The sequence below is a fragment of the Diadema antillarum genome, unplaced genomic scaffold, assembly GCF_040938485.1.
Source record: "Diadema antillarum isolate AM-2024a unplaced genomic scaffold, OU_Dant_1.0 seq00000674_RagTag, whole genome shotgun sequence".
Classification (NCBI taxonomy): Eukaryota; Metazoa; Echinodermata; class Echinoidea; order Diadematoida; family Diadematidae; genus Diadema; species Diadema antillarum.
In genome coordinates this window covers 232,924-256,814 of record NW_027271580.1, presented here as the reverse complement: position 1 = coordinate 256,814, position 23,891 = coordinate 232,924, and the positions used below count along the sequence as shown (strand labels likewise).

General features: G+C 39.0%; 1 protein-coding gene across 1 annotated transcript in view; it reads right to left on the bottom strand.

The window, feature by feature from the left end:
* Nucleotides 1-13,059, bottom strand: part of LOC139736895 (bifunctional heparan sulfate N-deacetylase/N-sulfotransferase 1-like) — a 52,911-nt gene extending 39,852 nt beyond the window's left edge. The window contains exons 1-3 of the mRNA XM_071647555.1: nucleotides 12,941-13,059; nucleotides 10,255-11,698; nucleotides 3,920-4,162 (exon numbers count right to left, since the gene is read on the bottom strand). Of these exons, the coding sequence (XP_071503656.1) occupies nucleotides 3,920-4,162; nucleotides 10,255-11,346 (1,335 nt within the window). The 5' untranslated portion in view covers nucleotides 11,347-11,698; nucleotides 12,941-13,059. The remainder of the gene's footprint in view (nucleotides 1-3,919; nucleotides 4,163-10,254; nucleotides 11,699-12,940) is intronic.
* Between the last annotated feature and the right edge of the window lie 10,832 nt (nucleotides 13,060-23,891).

Sequence of the window (23,891 nt, the reverse complement as noted above, 5' to 3'; positions counted from 1 at the left end):
CACATGGAATGCCAATTTACTGTAATGGGATGGTGCAGGGTAACCACGTCAACAATATGGTGTCATCCATATTATAGGTTGGCCAGGCCGCCACTTTAACGACTCTGCATATACGCGTACAGTAAAAATGTATCCTTAAGATGCAGCATGCCTGGAATGTATCAACGTAGTCCATCAGGCCAATTTACCATCATCATATTCGCATCCCATGTTTGGTCCTACCCTCAGATTCAATGTCATTTTATCATGAAGGAAGCTTCATGGCTATCCATTTAAACTTAAAGGACAAGTTCACCTTCATAAACATAAGGATTGAGAAAATGCAACAATATTAGTAGAACACATCAGTGAAAGTTTGAAGAAAATTGGACAATCGGTGCAAAAGTTATGAATTTTTTAAATTTTTGAGTTGGAACCGCTGGATGAGGAGACTACTACAGCTTGTGAGTCATATGCGTACAACAGTATAAAGAAAATATAAAAGAAAATTCAACATATTTTCACTTTTTTCGCATAATAAAAGAGCAATTGACTTGCCTCTTTCTAAAGGCAGGGGGAATAATATTACCCATAACATTTATCGGTAACGAGTCAAGGGAATGTGTACTTTTTTCAAAAGATGGAATTTTGTGAAATTCTCTTTATATTTTCCTTATATTGTTGTACGCATGTGACATCTAAGTTATTCATACACTGCAGTCGTCTTCTCATCCGGCGGGTACTGCACAAAAACTTCAAAAATTCATAACTTTTGAACGGATTGTCTGATTTTCCTCAAACTTTCAATGATGTGTTCTACTAATATTGCTACATTCTCTCAATCCTTATGTTTATGAAGGTGAACTTGTCCTTTAATTTTGCAGGGAAATTGCCATTGCAAGTTTTATGTGCATGTAGTCTGACATTGCCCAGACTCCTGAAATGAAAATGTCCAGTCAAGAAGAGAAAAAAAAAATACTAGAGTACTGTAGATATCAAAACACAGAATAGTGATGGTCTTTTTGAGGGGGGAAATGGTGAACATTATTCTTTTAATATGGATAAGTCATATTTTGTTAGATTTTGTATACAGCACAAATGACTTGCAGTTCTTGGTACTATAGAGCCTTTCAAAATATTGCAAGCAACTTCCAAATGGTGGCAGATGAAACTCTGAGCCTTACTGAGAACTATTTTTTGCTTATTTAACACCAAGATTCCACACACGCACTGGAGACACATGATACGTGCAAATTCAAAATCTGCGTGAAAAATCTCTACCAAATGAAAGGTCTGCCTGCAAGACTAGGAGAGCGACCCGGTCAGAGTAAGCGAGATGACATGGATGCAGACGCTAGGCAGGAGAAATGAGTCATGGATTAGTATCTCATATCGATCGGTTATGATAGGAAATGAAATACTCTCACTGCCTGCTATGAGCTTAATCAGAGGGCAGACCACAGAATTCACAGTTTAACCCAGAATTTGGCAGTGAATTCCTTTGAAATCGTACACAATGAAAAGTGACTCCACAATGTAAAGCACATGTATGAGGGGAGATTATTTACAAAAACAATGTACTGTATGTATGTATGGGATGGTTCAGGGAGTCTACAGCTGTATTTAATACACAGAAGAAGCTATGATGTCACAACACGCAACAGCACTACAACGAATGTTCGCGTGTATTTTAATTTCGCAAATTTCGTGATAGCCAAGTTTCACAAAATTAAAATGCACTCAAAAGTCCTTGTCTACACTATATACGCATATGAATGCCAGGGATAATTTGCGAAAATTACATGCCACAAAAAGGCCGTCAGCTCCAATTCACAAAAAATTTCATGCCATGAAAATATCTTGCTTTACACTAACTGTACACTACATGTACACTGTATTTCTGGCTTGTGGCAGAGGCAATATGACAAGAATATTTAGCTCTGAGAGCCTACAAAATATTACCAGGGAAAACAACAAAGGTGTAACCCATTCACTGAAAATGCTACACCATCTACGATAACAACCATTTCATATTTCAGCACTTTATACATCAGCTTTATTGTGTTGCTTATCCACAGACACATGTAAAATTTGAATTATTCTCTTCCAACCAAACACAAAAGAATCTTCACACTTCCCAACTCCAGTAAACTTTCCAGTTTAATGTTTTGTACTTCAATGCGAATGAATCAACTAAGTACTTATATTGTACCTACAGCTGTATGCTGCAGAAATATACTGATTCACTATCATAGTCATCATCACAACCCAACCATAAAATTATTGATAGGTTTTCATAGTTTGATGCCTAAAGTAATGAAATATTTCTGCTCACACAGTTTCACATCACATCTTCAAACTGGCCATCTTCGATATGCTGACATTGTTCACTCGGGCTGCGTTTGTCTGACTTGAGAGAGAGAATCACGTTTCCAAACGCGTTTGGAACGGTGTTTGCAAACGTGGTTTGAAACGTGATTCTTGGGGTGCTGCATTTATCTAACCATCATACAATCGCGATTCGAGTGGTGTCACTGCGCAGCTGCTTTGCGCCGTTTGACCCGTGAAGTATAGGTCAACTGCATACCACCAAACATGCCTCATCAGTCACACACAAATAATGGGTAGAGAGCACAACCGGAAACAGCTGGGATTTGACCTTGAGATATAAACGTGTTTCAAAACAGCATTGCGTTTATCTATTCACAGAACGGCAATCGTGGTCTCAAACGTGTTTCAAAAAGCCCTTCGAAAGGCGTTTCAAAACGAAGTTTCTAAACGCGTTTGAAAACACGATTGCGTTTATCTAACCCCTGAAAATGCCTCAAACGCGTTTAGGATCGTGATTCTGCCTCAGAAATCTTTTAGATAGACGCAGCCTAAGAGTAGTTACACGCGAGAGAGAAATTGTTGTTGAAATTAAGCTTTGAATGGTGATTGCAATTCGTTGCTAAATTGATTGGACCATACGCATGGTACATTGTACCTTGGAAACTACAATTTTATAACTGGAATGTGAATTCACAAAAGGAGAGGCAGCCTAATCCTTTGTGCCATGTCAATCAAACTTGCATGTTCAGTGTGCACTTTGAAATGTTTCAACCTTCTCTGCACCGATATCGATGATGAGTGAGGGTGGTGGAAGCTACACATCAACCAGCAGTTCAAACTATTTATACAGTAGTTAGTACATGTGTGGCACACAGTTTATTGACAGAAGTGCTTGGAAGGTCACTAAGCTCCTCCTCCAGAATCAAATTTTACTAGGTCAAGTTGTACATAAAATATTCTGTACTGTGATTTGTGTTTTTTGTTCTTAAAGTGTTAAACTCCACATTAGAATTTGAAGTCATGATTCTACTTAGAAATGGTGATATAGTTTAGTTTAATACACACATCCCAAAAAATCCAAATTTGAGTTATTTTCCACTAGAATCATCATTTAAATGACAAATTGTCTCCCGTTGTCACCGACACTGTTGTTCAGGCTTTTATAATAAAGCTGCTGCTCTGGTTTCATCAGTTTTATTCAAACCACAACCATCTCTAGCTCATAGAGGAGCCATTGTGGCTCAATTGATATGGCACTGCCAACTGTCATCAGGTTAATGGAATATTCACATGTGATACATGCAGATCTAGTCGGTAATACATATATATATATATATATATATATATATATATATATATATATATATATGGCAGTCTCTTACACATGTATAGAGACTCCCATTATAACATAGTCATCAAGACTGGCAGTTTTGGGTTTTTTTTTTCGTTACATCAAAATTTTGTTATAGCCGAACGATAAAGTACATACATTCGAAAAATATACACATGATAATTTTGGGACCTGAGTTTTTACTTCTTTCTAACAAGATTTTTGTTACAGTATGTCAGTGTTCATTATAACGGGAGTACACTGTCTTTCACGACTCACCTCAGCAAAGAGCTTGTTCTTATACATCCCTTCCATCAGCTTGGCCGTGCTCCCAGTGAAATGGGGCTGCATGTGATCCCACATGTGGGGGAACCACCAGAAGTGGTGGGCCTGGTCTACGATGCGCTGGTCACCGCGGTTTTCCTCCTCCGTCCCCCGCTGGAAGTACTTGCCAGAGAACCCCAGGTTAAAGTGGAAGCCCAGCACCAGCTCTTGCAACTCAGCCTGGATTGAGACTAGGCTCTGAGGGTGTTTGGCAGCAGGACAAGATGGAAAGGAAAAATGATGAGAAACCAATTAGAAAACTACATGCACTTCAATAACAGAAGCTTGATATTAATGAATTAATACTTGTAGGACACATTTAAAAAGTCCTTGACAATTACATTTAAGGTCCTTAGCCACTTCTCCTTGAACCACAATCAAGCTTCAGACAGGATACTATTAACAGAACATTGCCTGCCAGACAGAAGGGCCCTACAGCTTGCGGGCTCGAAAAAATCACACCCCACACCCGTCCCCCACCCCCCCCCAAAAAAAAAAAAAAAAAATATATATATATATATATATATATAAATAAATAAATGAAAAATGATGATCACATCATATGAAAGAGCTTTCAAAACTCTGTAAAATTGTCACCCCCCCAAAAAAAAAATCTGATGTGGAGGTGAAATTTCACGCTAGGGCCCTCCTGCTTGGCAGGTGATGAGATGGCTAACCTCAGCTTACAATCAGAGTCCAGCACACATCCCTTTAACTCGCACCTTTGTAGGATTGGCATACGGTACAGGCAGTAAGGGGCTACGCATTGCAATGCAGAACCTTTGTACATGCATGGGTATGCATGTATTTCGTACATACATGTATGTACGTATTGTACATGCATGTACATGAACTACAAAGTGTACATTACACCTAAGACATGAAATAATAAAGTCTCATGAATGAGGGGAGAAAAAATTAATGATCTTGCATATACACATACACTGTATGTACAATCGTAGGCTGTACTCACTCTTCGCCAAACATGAAGAGGGAACCTGCAGTCATTACATATAGTTGTACATGTGTTTTATTCACTCTAATTTCTTTCTTCTTTTTTTTTTTAAAGGGGTGTAACAGAGAGGCAAAAGGCCCCCAAAATTTGGATACCAAATTAAAGCTTCCACATTTAGGACAACCTAAAAAAATCCAATCCTTCAGCATCTACAATCATTCCAGAAATGTTATGCAATAATGAATGGCAACTTGAAAATAAAGTACTGACAAATAAATCATTCTTTTGTATATAACTTATATTTTGAATACACAAACAAATTATGGGAAAATCGTGAGGAAGTGCCTTTTTTATCTCATCTTGTTATTATCACATGGAAGAGCATGAACAATAAGTGATACCATTGCTTTTAATCAAGCATGAAAAACAATTGAATTCTTTGTCTTTGCTTTGTCAACAGTTTGTACAATGAGTATTCATTCCTTACTAAATTTGCCTTTACTCACTTTTCCAATCAAATTCAACCTGAACACTGAATGGAGTTTACCCTGGAAGAAATCCTGGTCTACTGCAACATACACTGTACATTGTAGGTTACTATAGTATACTATTTTATTTTTATATTTTTTTTCCTTTCCATGAGCTTTACCTACGTACACAATGTGTCTATCCATGCATTTCTTACATAGCCTGTGATATCACAATCATGCCCAATTTCCCAAATACTTCCCAATAGATGTTCACACTAAGCTGATTTGACTTCAGGTTAACTTAAAATAAGGTAAGTTCAAGGACAGCGGAGCTCCAAATGAGTTTTAAAGCTTAAGGCAGGGATTATGTAAACACTATGGAAGTTACTGTATACGCTATAATTTTCGCGTACATAAATTTTCGCGAATTGCCGCTGTCACACATTTTCGCGAGTGGTTAAATTCGCGATTGGGGGACCAGAGAAAATATGAAGTGGCAAAGAAAGTGTGAATTTTCAACTTACTAGCAAATTACACACTGCATGAAAAAAACTTACCAAACTCTGCGAACTAGTAAGTTAGAATTCAACATTTTTGAAGTGGTTAAGACCATAGCGCTAGATTTCTGACAAGTGGTCCCCTTGCGATAATGTATTGGCTCTCTACAGTATTCATAAGTAGACATGGACGTGCATAAACAAGCTTAGCCAGTACGGTCTGTTCAGTAAGCCGTGACATGGTATACTATAGTACTGAAATGTTCGTATCATCAAGGCAAGGGATTCATTTTGGAAGGTAATATTTTCGTGTGTTGTTAATTTCGCGAATAGCTCCCGACTCGTGAAATTCGCGAAAATAAACCCCCCGCAAAATATATAGCGTGTACAGTAACTATTTGTACACTTGGTACAATGTATGTACACGTGTACCTGGTAACTTGCCAGTTTTAGTCCAGGATAATAACTGTAAGTTTTCCTATCGTTATATCATGGATAGCTTGACATTATGAACAAGCCTCCTGCACCCAGCATCATACTTCATGGGCCCATGTAAACCATTATTACCATCAACAAGGTTGTGGTTAAGATTTACTCATGCGATCAATGAACACCTTTAAGTGTTTGCCGGTTGTCACCTACCAGTCTAGTATACCGATGAGGTCTGCTGAATTGTTTCTGAGCAAACAAACAAAAAAACCACACACACAAATAAGCTTTCAAGAAAAGATAGGTGCCTAATACTTGACAAACAGGATGAAAAAAAAAAATCTGCCAAGCAGCCCTTATCATGAAGGATTCAAAATTTTAAAAAGTTATAATGATGGCACAAAGATAGAAGACTGCACTGGGACACAGTGTTGTAAAAACAGAAATCTTTGTGTGCGTTTTAATTTCTCAAATTTTGTGACAGCCAAGATTCGTGAAATTAAAATGCATGCAAAAGTTCTTGTCTACACTCTATTCATTGGATGCCACTGGCAATTTGCGAAAATTTCATGCCAGGAAAATATCTCTTACAGTAAGACTCCAGAACAACAACTATAACCCCCTGACTATCTAAACATACAATGTAGCTCTTTTTGTAGCAGTTTTCTTTGCAGCCTGTGTCGCTACCAATACCACATAACAGTACACAAATGGGTTGCAAAATTCCCAGAGCGCCATGGTACCTCGACTTGGAAAACATTAGTCACGCAGTCACTGTAGTCCTACACAAATGTGAGGGAGGAAGTGTCGGTCCCACTGACATACCCCGAGACCTACATCTCTAATAGCGAACTCAAGTCAATACAAACACATCTCCCGTCACTAACCCCCCTCCCACACCTACACCCCCTACCTTCCCCCTCCCCCCAAATCCATCCCCAACCACCATTTCCAAACTTCAAAAAACAATTCCCTAGGTAGTAGCAATCTCCTGTACTGAGTCATATCAGCTACTGCATCAAACACTTAAGCAGTCAGTGTCAAGTCCTTGAAGTCAACCTGGAACTTGTCTAGTTTTGTCTACAGGCAGAGAGAAATGATATTGCAGGTTTTAACTGCATTTGTCATACCCCTGCTGGCATAATGCATGAAACACAAGTACAGTACTGTACAAGGTAATTTTTTTTCTATCACGCATGTGGATATCAGCAATGTCCACAATCTCGTGATGTTAAATTTTGTGGCGGTGGGGACTTTCAAACATAGTAGAGTATTACCTGTTTGCGGCAGGGGCCATTTCATTTGTTGATGAAAAGGCCCAATCAGGGCCCTGTTTTAGGAAGAGTTAAAATTGAGCTGTAAGTCTATGGCAACAGCGTGTGTGGTAAGGAAATTTAAAATCGATTTTATCTTTTGATAAAACGGGGCCCCGGGGCACCCTCTCTTCCCATAACACTTGCGAAACTCTCTCTTTTGTTCTTAAGTGGGACTATTACACTTGACAATGAAATGAATTAAGAATGTGCACAATTGCTCAAAAAGTTAAGATAAGAATATATGTACACTGTACAAAGCTGAAAGACAATGCACAATGGCAAGTGCTTGATACATCGTAATTCATAGTTCGCAGATAATTTGTTCATGTTAAAAAATACACTTGTGTACAACCTAGTAAATCACTCAGCGGCCATATAGCATATATACAGTCAAATTTAAAAACAGAAAAGACATGGAGTAGGAAGGGGGGGGGGAGAGAAAAAAAGCAGTCGCTGTGGACTGCCACACTTACAGGATGTATGATGTGAATTCTCATTTCCCCAGACACATCCTGCACAGCAGGCCTCTCTACCTGTGTACTCATTCTGGCCTACAAAATTATATGTCCTCTTTTACTCTTACACGTGCCCCTCCCCTATAACACACTAACTTTGTCAAAAACCCACTCAAGCACTTCTACATGTGTACAAGTTTTGTACATGTACATAATGCTCTAAATAATGGTACATGTATGTCAATAATAGGAAGAGAATGTTTTGCAAATGGAGGAATCATGTAGGTACCTATACAGTTACGTACCACATTGATGCTATACATGATTGTGTAGGCCCCTTCACACTAGAGCAAATGCCCAGTGAATTTAAAAATTTGAAGATCTATACATTCGCATCCATTGCTAATACTAGAATAGTTCGTAATATCTTTGACATTCTTTGCGTAAGGCCCCGTCACACTACAGCGAATGCCCAACGAATGCCAAGCGAAAGCCCAACAAATTCGAAAATGTGAAGACAGTTTGCATGTCTGACGTTCTTTGAATTCATTAGCTATTCTTAGGGATTCGCAGAGATACGCTGGAGATTTTGGACATGTTTAAAAAATAAAATCGGCTCCAGCGTATCTCTACAAATCCCGACGAATAGCTAATGAATACAAAGAACGCCAAGCATGTTACGAACTATTCTAGTATTACCAATGGATATTAACATATCTTCACATTTTCAAATTTATTGGACATACGTTGGGCATTCGTTGGGCATTCGCTGTAATGTGACGGGGCCTTTACATGCAGCTATTCATAGGGAGTCGCAGAGATATACGTAAGCTGGAGCCATTTTTATTTTGAACATGTCCAAAATCTCCAGCGCATCTCTGTGAATCCCTAAAAATAGCTTATGAATACAAAGCACATCAAACATGTTACAAACTATTCTCGTATTAGCAATGGATGCAAACTTATCTTCAAATTGTTGAATTCGTTGGGCATTCGTTGGGCATTCGCTCTAGTGTGACAAGGCCATATTCACAGCAATAGGCACTCAGTTTGCATTCAGTAGGTTGCTGATTTGGTGACAGCCACTAATCAAACAGCTGCTGTTCAATGCATGCAGCTACAGCAAAATGACATTTTCCACAGCACACCTCTGCCTACTAATATACATAAAGCTACCTAACCACTTTACACAGATTATAGAGGTAACATTGCATGTACAATCCCAATTGAAATTGTATAACCTTATGTGTATTCATCATACAGGTAAAGTTTAGACCTACAACTGTAATTACACAGTATGCAAGAGATTGGGCATTTGAAAATTATAGATCAATAATCAACACTAGAGTTTTATGTTTTACGAAGAGAAAAGAGTTTTGAATTAACAAAAAAAAAATGTAGTGTTTCAAAATTTACACAGGAGATGGTTAACTTAATCAAACTTTTGATGTTTTTTTCACCGACAAAACTTTCCTTTTTCTTACGCTAGTCACCTTATTCTGTATTTCTCATCAGTTTTGACATCTGAGAGGTCACATACATGTATATGTAATGAACTACAGTGGACTCTCACTATAACGAAGTCCTCGGGACCGGTAGTTTTCTTTCATTATATGAAAATTTTGTTATAACCAAACAAATTTAAAAAAAAAAAAATAGAACCAATAATGCTGCGGTCTGAATTTTTACTTCGTTGTAACCGGAATTTTGTTATAACGGGAGTGCACTGTACATGTACTTAATTAAAACTTTTGTAATGCCATATACACGTGTTATCATGACCACATCATTAATAAGTAGGTCATAAATTATTCGGAGCTACATTGAATGCAAGTTAAAGTCACTGCAAGAAAATTACATTATGTTAACTCTACCAATTAGGTACATGTGTATCATAAATCCCACATGGGCTTCAATGATGAACAGCACTATCCCGTGTATTTATAATGCTTGGCTACATCCAACTGCTATACAGTAGCTGGAATTACAAACCCAGCAGTCACTGAGCAATGATAGGATTAGATTTTTTTTTCAAATCAATCATTCTTGCATAACAATACAGGGACATTCACCCCTAATCTCAACTAGACAAAAAGAACAGTGTAGCAGAAGAAACAGAGAAAAGTACATTCATCAACAGCATCTCGTGCGGATGAATTTTCTCTCACCTCAACATCGGATTCCTTCAGCCGTATCCCCGTCCTGCCGACAAAGATGTCATCGATGTCGATGAGGACGTACCTGTTGAGGGCAGTCTGCAATCTCCCCTGTGTGAGGTGAGCAACACTATCCAGGAGAAGCATGGAGAGCATAAACTGGTCTGCAGAGTAGCCAAAGTATATCCGCTTGATCCCATCCAGCCAGCCCCGATCGTATAACACACAGGTCCGACTCTCTGACGCTCCACTGGCATTGAACAAAGGTAGATTCTGTTGTGGTACTGCTACTCTAGCTTCCATGACGGGAACAAAAGTGGAATGGTTAGTCCTAAAGGTGGTCCATGAGTTTCCAGGGAGGTTCCCAACAAACCTCTGGTTTGCTCTTGTGATGCGAGGGATTCCGCTGCTCTGGTTGAAAATGGGATCTTTTAATCTCACGTGTTTGTCAACAAAAAGGGGATACTGCCTAATTTGCTTGAAATCGTTGATGACATCTGGCTGGGAGAAAATGACCATGCCCACTCCATATGTCCAGCAGTACTCCTCAAGTACTTTGGCTTTTAAACTGCTAAGGTGGGAGTATGATTTTAGACTCTCAAAGATAAATACACTGAATATGCCCTTCTCACCACGGACCAACGACGGCCACATGTTCCCATGAACTGACACGACTTTGACTTTGAAGCGGTGCGACCATAGCACATTTAGAATAGAGCGTCCTGACTGTGGACTCTCCGCAAATACAAGTATCCAGTCTTCTGTTTCTTTTATGACTTTGCCAACTGTCTTGTAAACAGGCTGATCATCTATGTGGTGATTTTGTAGCTGCCTTGCTATTTCTTTTGCTGGTATCACCCCTATAGGTCCTGTTTCTTTCGCAGTAACCTTTAATGGCATTGCTGTTCGTACTAAAGGAGCATCTTTCATCATCGCTGCCTGCCTGTTGAATTTGTCGAGACCCGACGAGGCCTTCGGCTGCGACACCTGCATCACGAGCATCCATAGCGAAGTCAGGCTGACCACAGAGATGACCAAGAAGCAGCGCCTTGCTCTGCCCGGCAAGAGGCAGCGGCGCACGGCCAACTTGATGCTGCTAAACATCACGGCTGTTTTGACTGTAGCAAAAGCCCAGCAACCAAGTTCATCAGCATTGCTAACCTGAACGATTGCAAAGGACACAGAAAAAGCAAAGCACACTGGCTGGCATACTTTCCTTAGATTGTGTTCCTTGCTTTACAAGCATGGATATCCAGCCCCTGGCAAGAAATTCTGGACAAGCTGCTCTTCTCTGATACTGTGGTAACCCTGAATGTCAGGGTAAAATGCCATTCAGATGTACGCTGCTACATACTGGAAGGATCTCACTTCACTCACTGCCTTTCTGCTTCTGCATATGTTTATGTGGGCTTTAATTTCCCCCACAAATACACCATACTTGCCAGTCATTGATCAGCTGTAAAAATCAAAACAAAGACAAAAGGAACAGTATTTAATGGATGATCACAAAACAATAATTCTGAAAACATGTAATTGGCAGGGCAGTATGACACATACTCATTCCATGTATTTGTACATGTACAGGTCAGAGTAGTTTCATTGGAGAAAGACACGGCATATGAAATGAAAATGAGTATGAAGCAGGTAATGAAATATACAGAGACTCCAACTCTCCCGTTTTCGACGGGAGATCTCCGGCCGAAAGCCCATTTTTGCAAAATCCCCCGTTCTCCCGCTTCAGATTTAATTTCTCCCGCCCTGGCTCTGTGTCTCCCACTTGAAATGATTTCTTACTTATTGTCAACGTATGTTGAAAAATAAGCCTTAGATAGCACGGAGAGAGAATCTAGAACCCTAGAACTTCGTGCTTCGCACACATCAAGTTAGAGTCCCCCGTTCGTTAGGGGTTCAGGCGGGAGAATCTCCAGATCATCAAAAGGGGCTTAGGGTTGGAGTCTCTGAATATAGTACCCGTATCTTTAGTATACATCATGTACACTGACTAGATATGGTAGGCCTACACGTTTTTCAAGATCATTAGAGGTACAAACTATTTTGTATTTCCACTGCTGTTTATGGTTATTTCAATAAATTGTACGAGGTAGAAAATGTTTCATCGAAATGTATAGACCGAGACGGTTCTACTGCCATTGGGCCCGTTGCGTTGGAAATAGCTCAAGTGAAACTATCAACTTAGTATATACACGTAGTCTTGCAAGGAGGCTAAAGGTGCCATAACAAATTATGCACTGGCATGGTGTAATACATGTATGTTCATTTAAATCATATCATAATATAAATTTACCTACAATTACACTTTGTTACCACATGCTTTATAACTGCTTTAGCGTCAATAAAATTTCAATCTGACATTATGACGAACGAGAGTAAAAATTCATCTCGATATGCATGAATTCAATTATTTTGGTACATCGTGTGTGTGCAGGAGTTGGTTGAGGATCACTCTCGGAGGATCGGGACGTGGGTGGCGACTGCTGACCCGCGTACCCGCGACCCGGCTGTGCGGCTGGGTACCCGTGAAAACATGCCGCGAAGTCAACGTCGTGCTGGGAAAAGAGATGGCGTGATGACAACCACAACTGGCCAGTGGATACTATCATGACCATAATTTCATAGTTTAACTATCAACTTAACAATTTCACCCTACGGATTCACAATATTTCAAGATTTATCTTACCTCGCCCGACGACGACGTACACAAATTTCGTCCATACCAATTGCAGTGTTATGCCTTTGTACATAAATGCAGCGTGCGACTGGCCGCAGTTCGAGAACGATAATACACAGCAATCAGTGTTGTGCTGCAAAGCGATTGTACACAATGCAAGCAAGGTACAACGTACAATTGTACTGCGATGGCAATGGGAGCGTCTTCCGTACACTGTTGGAGTTGAGGCCAGCCATCATACACACCGTACATTGTACATACGCATCACACATGCATACGGACACACATACATGCACACACACACGATACTTGTACTTTTTTTCATAGTAAAATGATACATAAGTGAGGTTCACACCTAGGTCCCTTTACCTTAAGGTTTTCTAAACCTCGAGGTTTTGTAAACTACGAGGCACTAAACTCCAAGTTAGCGTAGATGTAGACGCATGTAGTTTTCAAAACCACGACAAAACCTTCAGGCGAAGACACCACGACAACACCACAAGATTTCTTAGGGTGTTGTCGTGGTTTAAGCGCGTAGTTTAAGCGCGCTGTGGCAGCGCGCTTAAATATGACAGATGTGAACGGAGTTTTGTTAACCACGACGCTCAGTTTTTTTTTCCACAACAGTGCGCAACCCTATGTGCAAACTAGGCGCCCTTTATTTTCTATCCTAGTTAGCTTTACCTCGAGGTTTTGCTAACTGCATGTAGGTGTGAACGGCATCGAAGTTTTGTCGTGGTTAGGGGAAGGAATTTTTGCGCTCGTAGTTAGTATAACTACAAGTTTTTGGATAGGTGTAGACATGGCTATTGTTGGCAGCGCGTAGCTGCGCCCTGGCAGCGCGTACTCACCAAGTTTAGTTCCGGTTTCTTGGAAAAGCAATGTAAACAGAGGCGACTACTCTAGTATATTACCAAGAACAAGTGCGCATCTTTTCGCATGGGAATCACGGGGTGGCAACCACCAATCTTCACACACTCTCAGAAAAAAGAAAATATAAGAGATTTCTGCCACAAGCTAACATTGATAGTTCGGGTTTTTTTTTTTTTTTTTTTCCTGTGATATTCTCTCATTAGATCAAATGTATTTCTGCTATATAACTGCAGCATATCAGGGCAATTATTCCCCCCCCCCCCCGGACAATTACCTCCGGCTAAATACTGGTTACTTGGTTAGTGACAAGATTGGAGTAACGTGCATGCAGGGTTAGGTTTAAGATTAGAATTTGGGTTAGGGTTTTGATTAGGATTAGGGTTAGGGCCAGGGGAAGGGTCTAAGGAAATTTTCCTGGGGGTAATTGCCCTAGACCCAACAGCAGAGATATAGCCGTCATAAAAGGATGTAATCATGGATGAGTTCTGGGTGCATTTTTCCTTTGTGTATGATGTCACCACCGTTTGTTGCAGATATCGTATTCTTTGCTATCAACGTTGTTGAAAAAAAAATCAACGAATTTTCTATGAGAACTCAGTCCAGCTGAGCTTAAAAAAGTGAACATCCGAGGATTTTTCTCGGACTGCATGTCAACAGCTGTCACGCGTCACACTTTCTGTTGCTCTCTCAGCTCCCATATTTGTTTTCTAGCTGCCATATACACTGTGGCTGTGACGTAGCCTATATAAAATAGTGAATAATGAAGACAATAGCAATGATAGTACAACTGTGTAGAAGAGACGAGTTCGCGAAACATCGCGGATCGGACGTGTAACCGTTTTCGGAATTCGTAAACTGTAAGTCCAGATGCAGTGATTTCATTTTGTGTCTTGATATTATTGAATGTTACCTGGATGAATCAAAAACTTATTGATAGATCAAATCAAGTGCCTGGAGACTATTCTGCGCCTCCACCACAAGTGCCAGCTGCCTACATATCGTACATGTACTTCTACAGTCGTACTGCTCCTGAGGATTCAGAGACGAAAGATGCTCTGGCTCCCACTAATTACCCCATCACCCCATCAACCTCAAGGGCCTTAGCTTTTGTTGCACATAATGTTGCTGTAGCATGAAAACACGGGTGATGTTCGTAGGGAATATTCCGAAGGTTATTAAATCGAAAGATTCGTTATTCCGAAACACACAAAATCCCTTTCCTATTAGATGATGTTCGTTTATCCGAAAATGAAACAGAGTTCGTTAATGAGAACATTTGTGGCATATTCCGAACGGTCGTAACTATTCCGAAGGTTCGTTAGTCCGAAAATAATAAGATTGGTTAAGCCAAAAACGAGTAGAAGACGCGTATACTGAAGGACCCATTTCGTTTTAGGATGGTTTTCTTTCTTTCTTTCCTTTTTTTTTTCATTTTCGGATTAACGAACCTGTAGAATAACGTAGTTTATTAGTGCACATTTTCGGATTAAAGGACCTGGCTTCGGAATAACGAACTGTAACACAGTCAGGGCCGCAGCATTTGAATTGGTGTCCATATGACCCGCTTTTATATACGATTTCCGATTTTGACGGGGGGGGGGGGGGGGGGGGGAAACGCCTACTATAATGGATTACCATCCGATTTCTAACCTATTGGTCAGATTGGTGTCGGGCGACTGTTGGAAGTCTGGACTTAGCCTCATCAGGTCACCCTCGAATTACTCTCCGTAGTAATCACAATCAGATGGATCGGACGCCGCAGTGAAAACAACTGGCAGATATCGGGTGGCTATATCAGTCTTTCATCCGATCACCTCGATCAATATCGGATCTTTATCGGATTTAGCAGAAAAAGAGATTATAAAGGTGATCATAAAAACGTTTTCAGTCGCATTTGCAATCCGGAAATCTAATTCTGTCCTTAAGTTGTTAACGAATGCCATCGAAATATGATATTATATCTAAATATATTTGATAGAACGTTGACAGGTTTACAAAGCACTCCCAGCATAAACGTTCGCTTTTTACGTCTACAAGTAGATGAGTTTTACACAGTGTATACATGAAGAGTGATTGCAAAACAGGTACAAACCAGTTTGATTTTATTTAAAGTAAGGTTATCATCAGATAGAGAACATGAATACTACACGCATATTCTACATGACAGGTAAATTCGTTTTAGAAAATATCATAAGAATATTAACATGTATTTCAATCATTTTCTTTGCTTTTCATCAGCCTCAATCTCAAATATTGCAACTTGATTAAAAAATGATTTATCTGTTTTTGCATGTAAGCTCTACATGATTATACACTGTATTCATGTCCTATATCATTGCTTGGGCATGCAATATCATTTTTTTTTTTCATCAAGTAAATTCAAGATGACAGAATTCAAAAAAGCACAAAATGATCTTGGTATGTACAGGTATGGTATTACCGGACACCATGGTATTACCGGACACGCACATTTTTGCGTACTGACATTCCGTACTCGCGAGACTTTTGTAGATTAGCCTCACAGAACTTTGTGTGGAACGAAATCGCAAAAAAACGCGACATAAAGATGTAAAAACACGAAGAAATTCACATCTTATCTCAAATTTATAGTTGGGTGACCCGCACCTCGTCATAATTAATATTTATGCATGTTTGAATCATATTTCGTGACTGAAATTCTATGAAATCCCACTCACATACAGGAAATATGCTGAAGATTCCAATAGAACCAAAAGTTCACTGATCGATATCGGAAATTTGTAGCTATCGTCCTCAAACGCGAACGATACGGAATAGTTGTGCGCTATAAGGAAGGGGCCCGCAACTCGTCACCCGCGCATGCAGCTCCCATAGACAAAGCACGTAAAATAGAAGTTGTCGATTTCTCACAAGGTTTTATTGCGTGAACTGTTCGAAATGTTCAAGACAGACATTTTACCGTAAAATACGAAATTTGAACCTCATTTGCCGATTTGTTTCTTTGTCATCCACTCAGTGAGAATGTGTACGGTGATTTGTGGGATGAATTGTGATTCTGATGCGAGGACTAGGTGCGAAAGACGTCGATTATTTCATTGCGAAAATCGTGTTCGGTAATACAATGCGATTCACCGCGCAAAAAGACAACTTTTTTTTAGAGGGGTACGTTTGAAGGATATTTCCTAAAAATTGGAGCGAACAATTGACATAAGTTGGCTGAATTCGTAATTTCCAGGAGTCTGTGAATAAGTGGTATTATTTTTAGCCGAAATTTCATCCTCTGAGTACGGAAATCGAAGCCACGAAAAAAAAGCGTCCGGTGATACAATCTATATTCTCCTACAAAGCAAGGAAAATGTGCCATGTGCATGGGATAGTTCCACGTCATGTTCAAGTTTGATGAGAATACAAAAACAGTAATGTCAAACAAACAGAACGGAGAAAATATACTATAATCAAGTATTCATAAAAAGTTATGGAATTTCTGAGATTCTAATATTTTCTCGTAACAATGATAGCGGGCATAGGACCAACTCATCGTCTACAAGACAGATGAACTTCATAAACTTAGGGCTCCAGATAGCTTCACAAACTGTCCCTCTAATTCACGTTAACATAAGTGTCTTATATAGTGTATACTATAATCATTTGTTGTCAAAAGTTGGAAATGATTCTAAGAACACCCATCATGCTGTAAAAAGTCACTATCTCAATTTTAACAGGGTATACTGCGAAAAATGTATCCTTATTTTTAGTTTGTTTTCAACAGAGAAATCTGAGCTAAGGATTTATGTGCAAGGTAATGAGAAAAATTATGCGATGATCAAGTTTTCAAACGTAACTGTGAACGATATCACTCATAAATGCAAATATGAATGCAGACTATAATTTTTTTTTTAAATGGCCATTTTTGTCCAATTTATATGAACATTTTAGTTTTTTTTTTGTAATTTGTTTGATGTGAGTCGATTTTATAAATGAATTCGACCATTGTCGGCGTTTCACGTGTGGACCTATACACGGGATATCATAGTCAATGATCATGAGACAGGATCGTGGCGACGTGTAAATAAACTGTAACAGCCTCATCACTTCCCTTGTCCATTGATCATCAAAGGCGAAGGCTGCTAACAGAATGTCTGTAGTCAGACAAAAGATGGCGTTGTTAATGAATGCTTTTCTGTTGTCTACATCTTTGCTGCTCAACTGCTGGATGCATTTCCATGGATGTAATCATTGAATTTTGTGTGTGCGTGTGGGGTCTTTGTGTGCGTACCTCCGTACATTTACTGAAGATCTGTGTTAAACACCAATGAAAACAACAATCTATTATACATTTTTAAGCGTCCGCACCTTCCGGACTGGAAAGTGATATTCTATCAATTTAGGCACATACATTTAATGTCGAAACATCAAACAAGCAAACAAACCAACTAACTGACCCAAAACATCAAACAAACAAACTAACTAACTAACAAACTAACTAACTAACTGACTGACTAACTAACTGAATAACTAACTAACTAACTAACTGACTGACTAACTAACTAACCAACTATACTCTCTGCATCACTTGTCGTTTGTACTAGCTTGTGTGAGACGTGATTGAGAACTTATGAAGAACTGAGTACCCGACAGGGGTGTATTAGGGGAAAACGGTATACAAGACTATAAGGACAGAACGAAAGTGGATTATTATCTTAGCGTGTTCTTAATCCAAAGTGGTCAATTTGCCGTTCGTTTAGCCATCATCTTGTATTTCTCTCTGATGGCAATCCAAATGAGCACAAATGGAAATGATCGATTCGTTTAGATTAAAAAAAAAACTTGTTGTTGTCAGTCACACAATTTTTCCCTCTCTCTCTTGTCTGACTCTAGGAAAGCAGATTTAATCTTAAAAATTCCAGTGCCGTATTAAAGTTTACCTTTTGAAACATTGGTTTTTGTGACCAATCTTATACATAAGTATTATTTATGACGTTAGAGAATACGGTTTGATATTAAATGCTTACTCTTTCTTCTCACCATTTGATAGAACAGAAATTTAACCAAAAAAAAGAAAAGAAACAGAGAGTCTCTTTATTATTGGATGGAAAACTTAACTCAAAGAGAAGAAGCAAAAGTAAAAGTCATACAAACAGAACGGTACAAACTTTATTAAAATCAGAAAACAGTGATGAGGATCACAACTCTGCAAATTGTATCTTTTATGAAATGCACGAAATTATATCACTATGACTTAATGATTTATTTGCAAATTATATGACGTGATGATAACCACGTCGAAAGCCTAAAGGATACCAGACAAAAACGATACATGGTAACACTTCGAAAACCTCTGGGTAAAATTCAGTGGCAATGACACAAGCTCTTTGTCGATGAAGTGAATTTGCTATAGCGTCCTCTACTGGCGACCTGTTCGGTTCAGCTTGTGAAAATTCGCTGACACCACCAGCGAAGGGATTTATTGCACCTTTTACGTATTACTCGACGACAACTTCAGTCTCAAAATAGCGGATCAAGCGAAATTGAAATGACGTCAATTGCCTATTTAGAACAGCATATTATTATGTGTACTATCCCAATCCTATGATTCTCGGCTGACAAACCTGCATCAGTGAAGCCAGTTTAGCATAGATCTGTACACATCTACATCAAGATTCTATCCTGTTAACACTCAAGGGTGTACGGGCGATCTTGCGAAACAATATCCATACTGTACAAGTCGGTAAGTGTGTATCACTTTTCCAGTAATGTTCAGTTTGCTATGTTTATCGTCGTTCTGTTCCGACTATTAAGTTTTTATCACCAGCCCACACAAATCAATTAAGTAAGGTATCGGTGCGGTGTAGACACAGGCTTACAACCTTACTAGATTCTATATTAGATGTGCTTCTACGGCTGCCCGTGGAGAACTCTAGCTGGTGAATTGCAGATTTGTATACCAGGGTAACCAGCTATCGTACAAGTTTTTTACAACAGATGTAGACGACTGTAGTGTTCTAGTGTGACATCAGTGATACTAACTGAGCTCTGTGACATTTGTGTGTATGTCCCAAGCTGAATTGTGTTCCATACCATACTGCATACACTTACGTAGGTCGTAGGAATTCAGTCTGTGGAAGTGGGCCCTGTGGAAGTATCACTGTATCATGGTCATAGTCATGTAATGAATAGAAGCCTGAGGTTTTTTGGTGATCATGTTGCCCTGCAGCTGCACTACTACTACTTAGTAGTACTGGCCAATTAAAGGCACAGTGTAGACCCCAATATCTTCTTCTTCTTCTTCCAATATGCAATTTGCCAATAGAAGAGGGAACCTACCGATTGTATACATAATTATGTGAATACCAATTCTTCTTCCAATAATGTGCAGAACCTTGGCTTGGAAGATTGTGTCTACTCGCACAACTGATGAAAGGCTCTTCTTTTGTTTTTAAGTGCAGCTCAGGCTGCTTCATGCTTGAAGTTGAAGATCATGCACTGTTGTGTGCGTGTGTGTGTGTGTGTGTGTATGTGTGTGTGTAGGTAGTTAGGCCTCACATTATATGTGACCTCAAATTTATGTCCTTTCTGAGGGACTCTTGTTCATGCAGACAGTCTAGGCGTTTAAACAAAAGGATACAAAAGACTAATTAGTAATAAAATGTATGGTCTATTATGTATAAGATTCAAAAGTCTAGTGCTTGGATAAATGACTAGTTGCCAAAGTCAACATCTCTTATTTTCTCTGGTTTTGATTTAGAATAATTGTTAGCGGTAATGTACTGTTTGTAGAAAATATATCATGCAGTGGTCAAAAAAGCGTAGAAAGTGAACAATCTTTGTGAGTGCCCTGATGCATTCTGTGTACATACAGTGTAGATCCTACTGTAGCCTGACCAGACCGCTGTGCACAGCACAGCAGTCTGACATGCGTTAGTGTTTCAATGTTGTAAACGACTGTCACTATTGACGGCAAAATCACATAAAATATCTTTTATTTTGTATGATTTTAAGAGTAATATAATTTTTAACACTCACCTACAGCGTATTTTCCTGATGGTTGAGTTGAATTCGGCGTTTTGTTAGTATCCAGACCTTAGTGTTGAATTTTTCGGAGTAGATTGTGCGGTGGCATCTTTTCCTTCTAGAGCTTCACAAAATCAACAAACTACCACGCATGCGCAACCAGAAGTGGTTGTGTTTTACGTACGCCCGTGCGCCGGTGCGTTTTATGTGTTACGTAAAGCTTATCTATTGGCCTACCTTGTTCATTACGCGCGCCGGCAATGATTTTACCTTTTTTAGTCGGGATCATCCGACTATCTCATCACTTCCGCCCCGACTACCTACGTTGTAGTATACGAGAGTGAATGCCATACAAATAACACGCAGATGAGGAGTTAAGCAATAAGGACGTTTACAGACCTGATTTTAGCCACAGATTTCAGTGAGTTTTTAACGTAATTAAACAAAAAATCGCATACCGATTATTGAATGATTATCATAGATTACGATAATTCCTTATATTTTAGTTTTCCACGATTAATAAAGATATTCATGAAGGAAACAGTGAACCATAACAACGTCTGCGAAGGAATAGAGGTGCAGCCGAAGCGACAGCGGCTATGTGTAGTTAATCCTACTGTAGTTTTGATACAAAGTTACATGTACATGTAATGCTACTGTATTTCTCACATGCTACATCAAGTATAACCAAACTTTTTCTATTGAATGTCTCGAAACTGTAAGGATAATTATAGTTGCAGGAGAAATGAGAAAAATAATCCAATATTCAGTGTCCAGCATGGGGCATGGGCATAACCAAAATTGTTACAAATGTGCAAAATTATATTAGCACTTATACTTGCTGAGTTGTTTGTGTGTGTGTGTGTGTGTGTGTGTGTGTGTGTGTGTGTGTGTGTATGTGTGCTGTGTTAAAAGATTTTCTCTGGAGAAATGCAATTGCCAGAACACTTGATAGCTGAAATACATGCATACATGTAGGTAATCTTTTAGCTGCCCATGGCATGTCAGTGCAAGAGCATAAAAATTTGAAGGGAGAAGTACACATACAAGTGTACAATATGTACATGTACATCTTGTAGGTATCCCAAAGACCAGGAACCAATAATTGTGGCCTACCTCCGAGTAGCCAATGTGCAATGCACACAACACAAAAACAATTTATGGTTGAGTCTGGAATTATATCACGCAAATAGGTTTTATATGGATATGGTCATTGTTTAATAAAAATGTAGTTACCGGTACTACCATTGTAATGAAAATACATGTACTTATAGGCACACATTGTACGTGTACCTGTCAATCTTGTGATTTACAAGAAAATGTTAGGTACACTGTGTCACTGTACTTTTGTTGCTGTGTAACAACAAGTACAGTAACTTTAGAAGACCCACCTTTAAGCGAACTGAAGAGATGATCCTCAATTAAGCTCATCAAAAAGACTTATTATGCAGTAAAATTAACAATTTTAATTGAGCCTTTCAAGTTCTAATTAGTACAGGTATTGAGGAAAACTGTTAAAAGCACTTTTTCTTGGTGTGCACTGATATTGAAAGAAGATTAAAAAGAGATCCTTCCTCCCAGATGCTTTCAGGTTATGGAACACCCTGCCAGAAAAACTTGTCACCACCACCTCTGCAAACCTCTTTAAGTAGGAGGTGCAGAGCATCCTGCTTTGTTAATAGTCTAGAGGAGCGTTGTTTTTAGCTGCACATATTGAAATGTGTTTTGAAGTCACTGTACATACACCGCATCAGACCTGCCAAATAGTACGACTATATACACCCGATGGTGGACTGTACATTGTACTTTCCAAGAAGAAGAAAAAACAACAAACTAATGTGTCTTTGTTTGCATAGTGTGTAAGTACTGTCAAAACAAGTCATTACCACTCCTTTCTAATCCTACACAAATCAATTTGAAGTGTTATATGACTTGTAGAACTTTGCATGTGTGTAATTTCATCTATTCAGCATGTGAAGCCCTCATTTTGGCTTGCCTGAGGCATTCTAAACTCTGTGGAAAATGTAAGAGCACTTGATTATCATGTGTGCTCAATACCAATTTATCATCCAATTTCTTTCTATTGCAAATAGGATAAATGTTATCTGTACTAGACGTAATTGCAAACCTATTGACACATCTACAAAGATCCCCCCCCCCCCCCCCTTCGTCATAGCAAGGATATAATCGCAATACAGTTGAAGGCCTTTGTTGGTGACCATGCCATCAGAGGTCTATTTTAGGAGCTTGTAGAAGATTAAACAAAAACAAAAACAAGTGCCAAAAATCCTTGCTCAGAAATGTTACAAACAAGTTTCCTCTCATCCCCTCTACCCTCTTCCTTTCTCTCTCATTACCTCTATAATCGACACATCTGGTAGTGTGAAGTAACAAGTTTTATTACAAGTAACTGTAAATGCAGATACAATGTACAAAGATCAGTGGCAGTGTATTCTTTATCAATTCAATCAGTCTGCATTTGTTTTGATATTCATTATTGATATTTTGTGGGGAAGCACGGAACAGGAATGCTCACAGTTCTGTCCATTGTTCATTACAATGTATTCACATATCCTTTTCCGGTAGGAACTGGACACAATTTCTCATACTCAACATCTCTCAAAACCTACATTGTATGCTGTTCTTTAGTTTGACTTGGTATGACTATGATTGTAATGATATGATTTGTTGTGTATTGATTGCAAATAAAGTCACACACAAGTTGCACACATACATGTTTGTGTACCTTATATGAAAACGCGAACAACTAATCTTCATAATGAATACACTTTATAGTCATTGTTCTCAATGTTAGGAACTCCAAGCTTTGTGTTACTGAGTATATATGCTTCGTATGTACACAATACATGTACATTGTACATGTCTTGTATGGGACCCCTATCCAGTAGAGATGTAAAAACTGCTTTCTTCTTTCAAGCGCTGTCATCAGCTGCCAAAATGTTTTTGGCACATTGTTTTTGGCACATGCCTTTTTGGTGTCGAAATATTGCTTATATTTTTGTTGTAAGTTCCACGCATTTTCGAAGTTTGCCCAATCACTGTTAAATAACAACAGTGTAGACATCAGCTACCATGT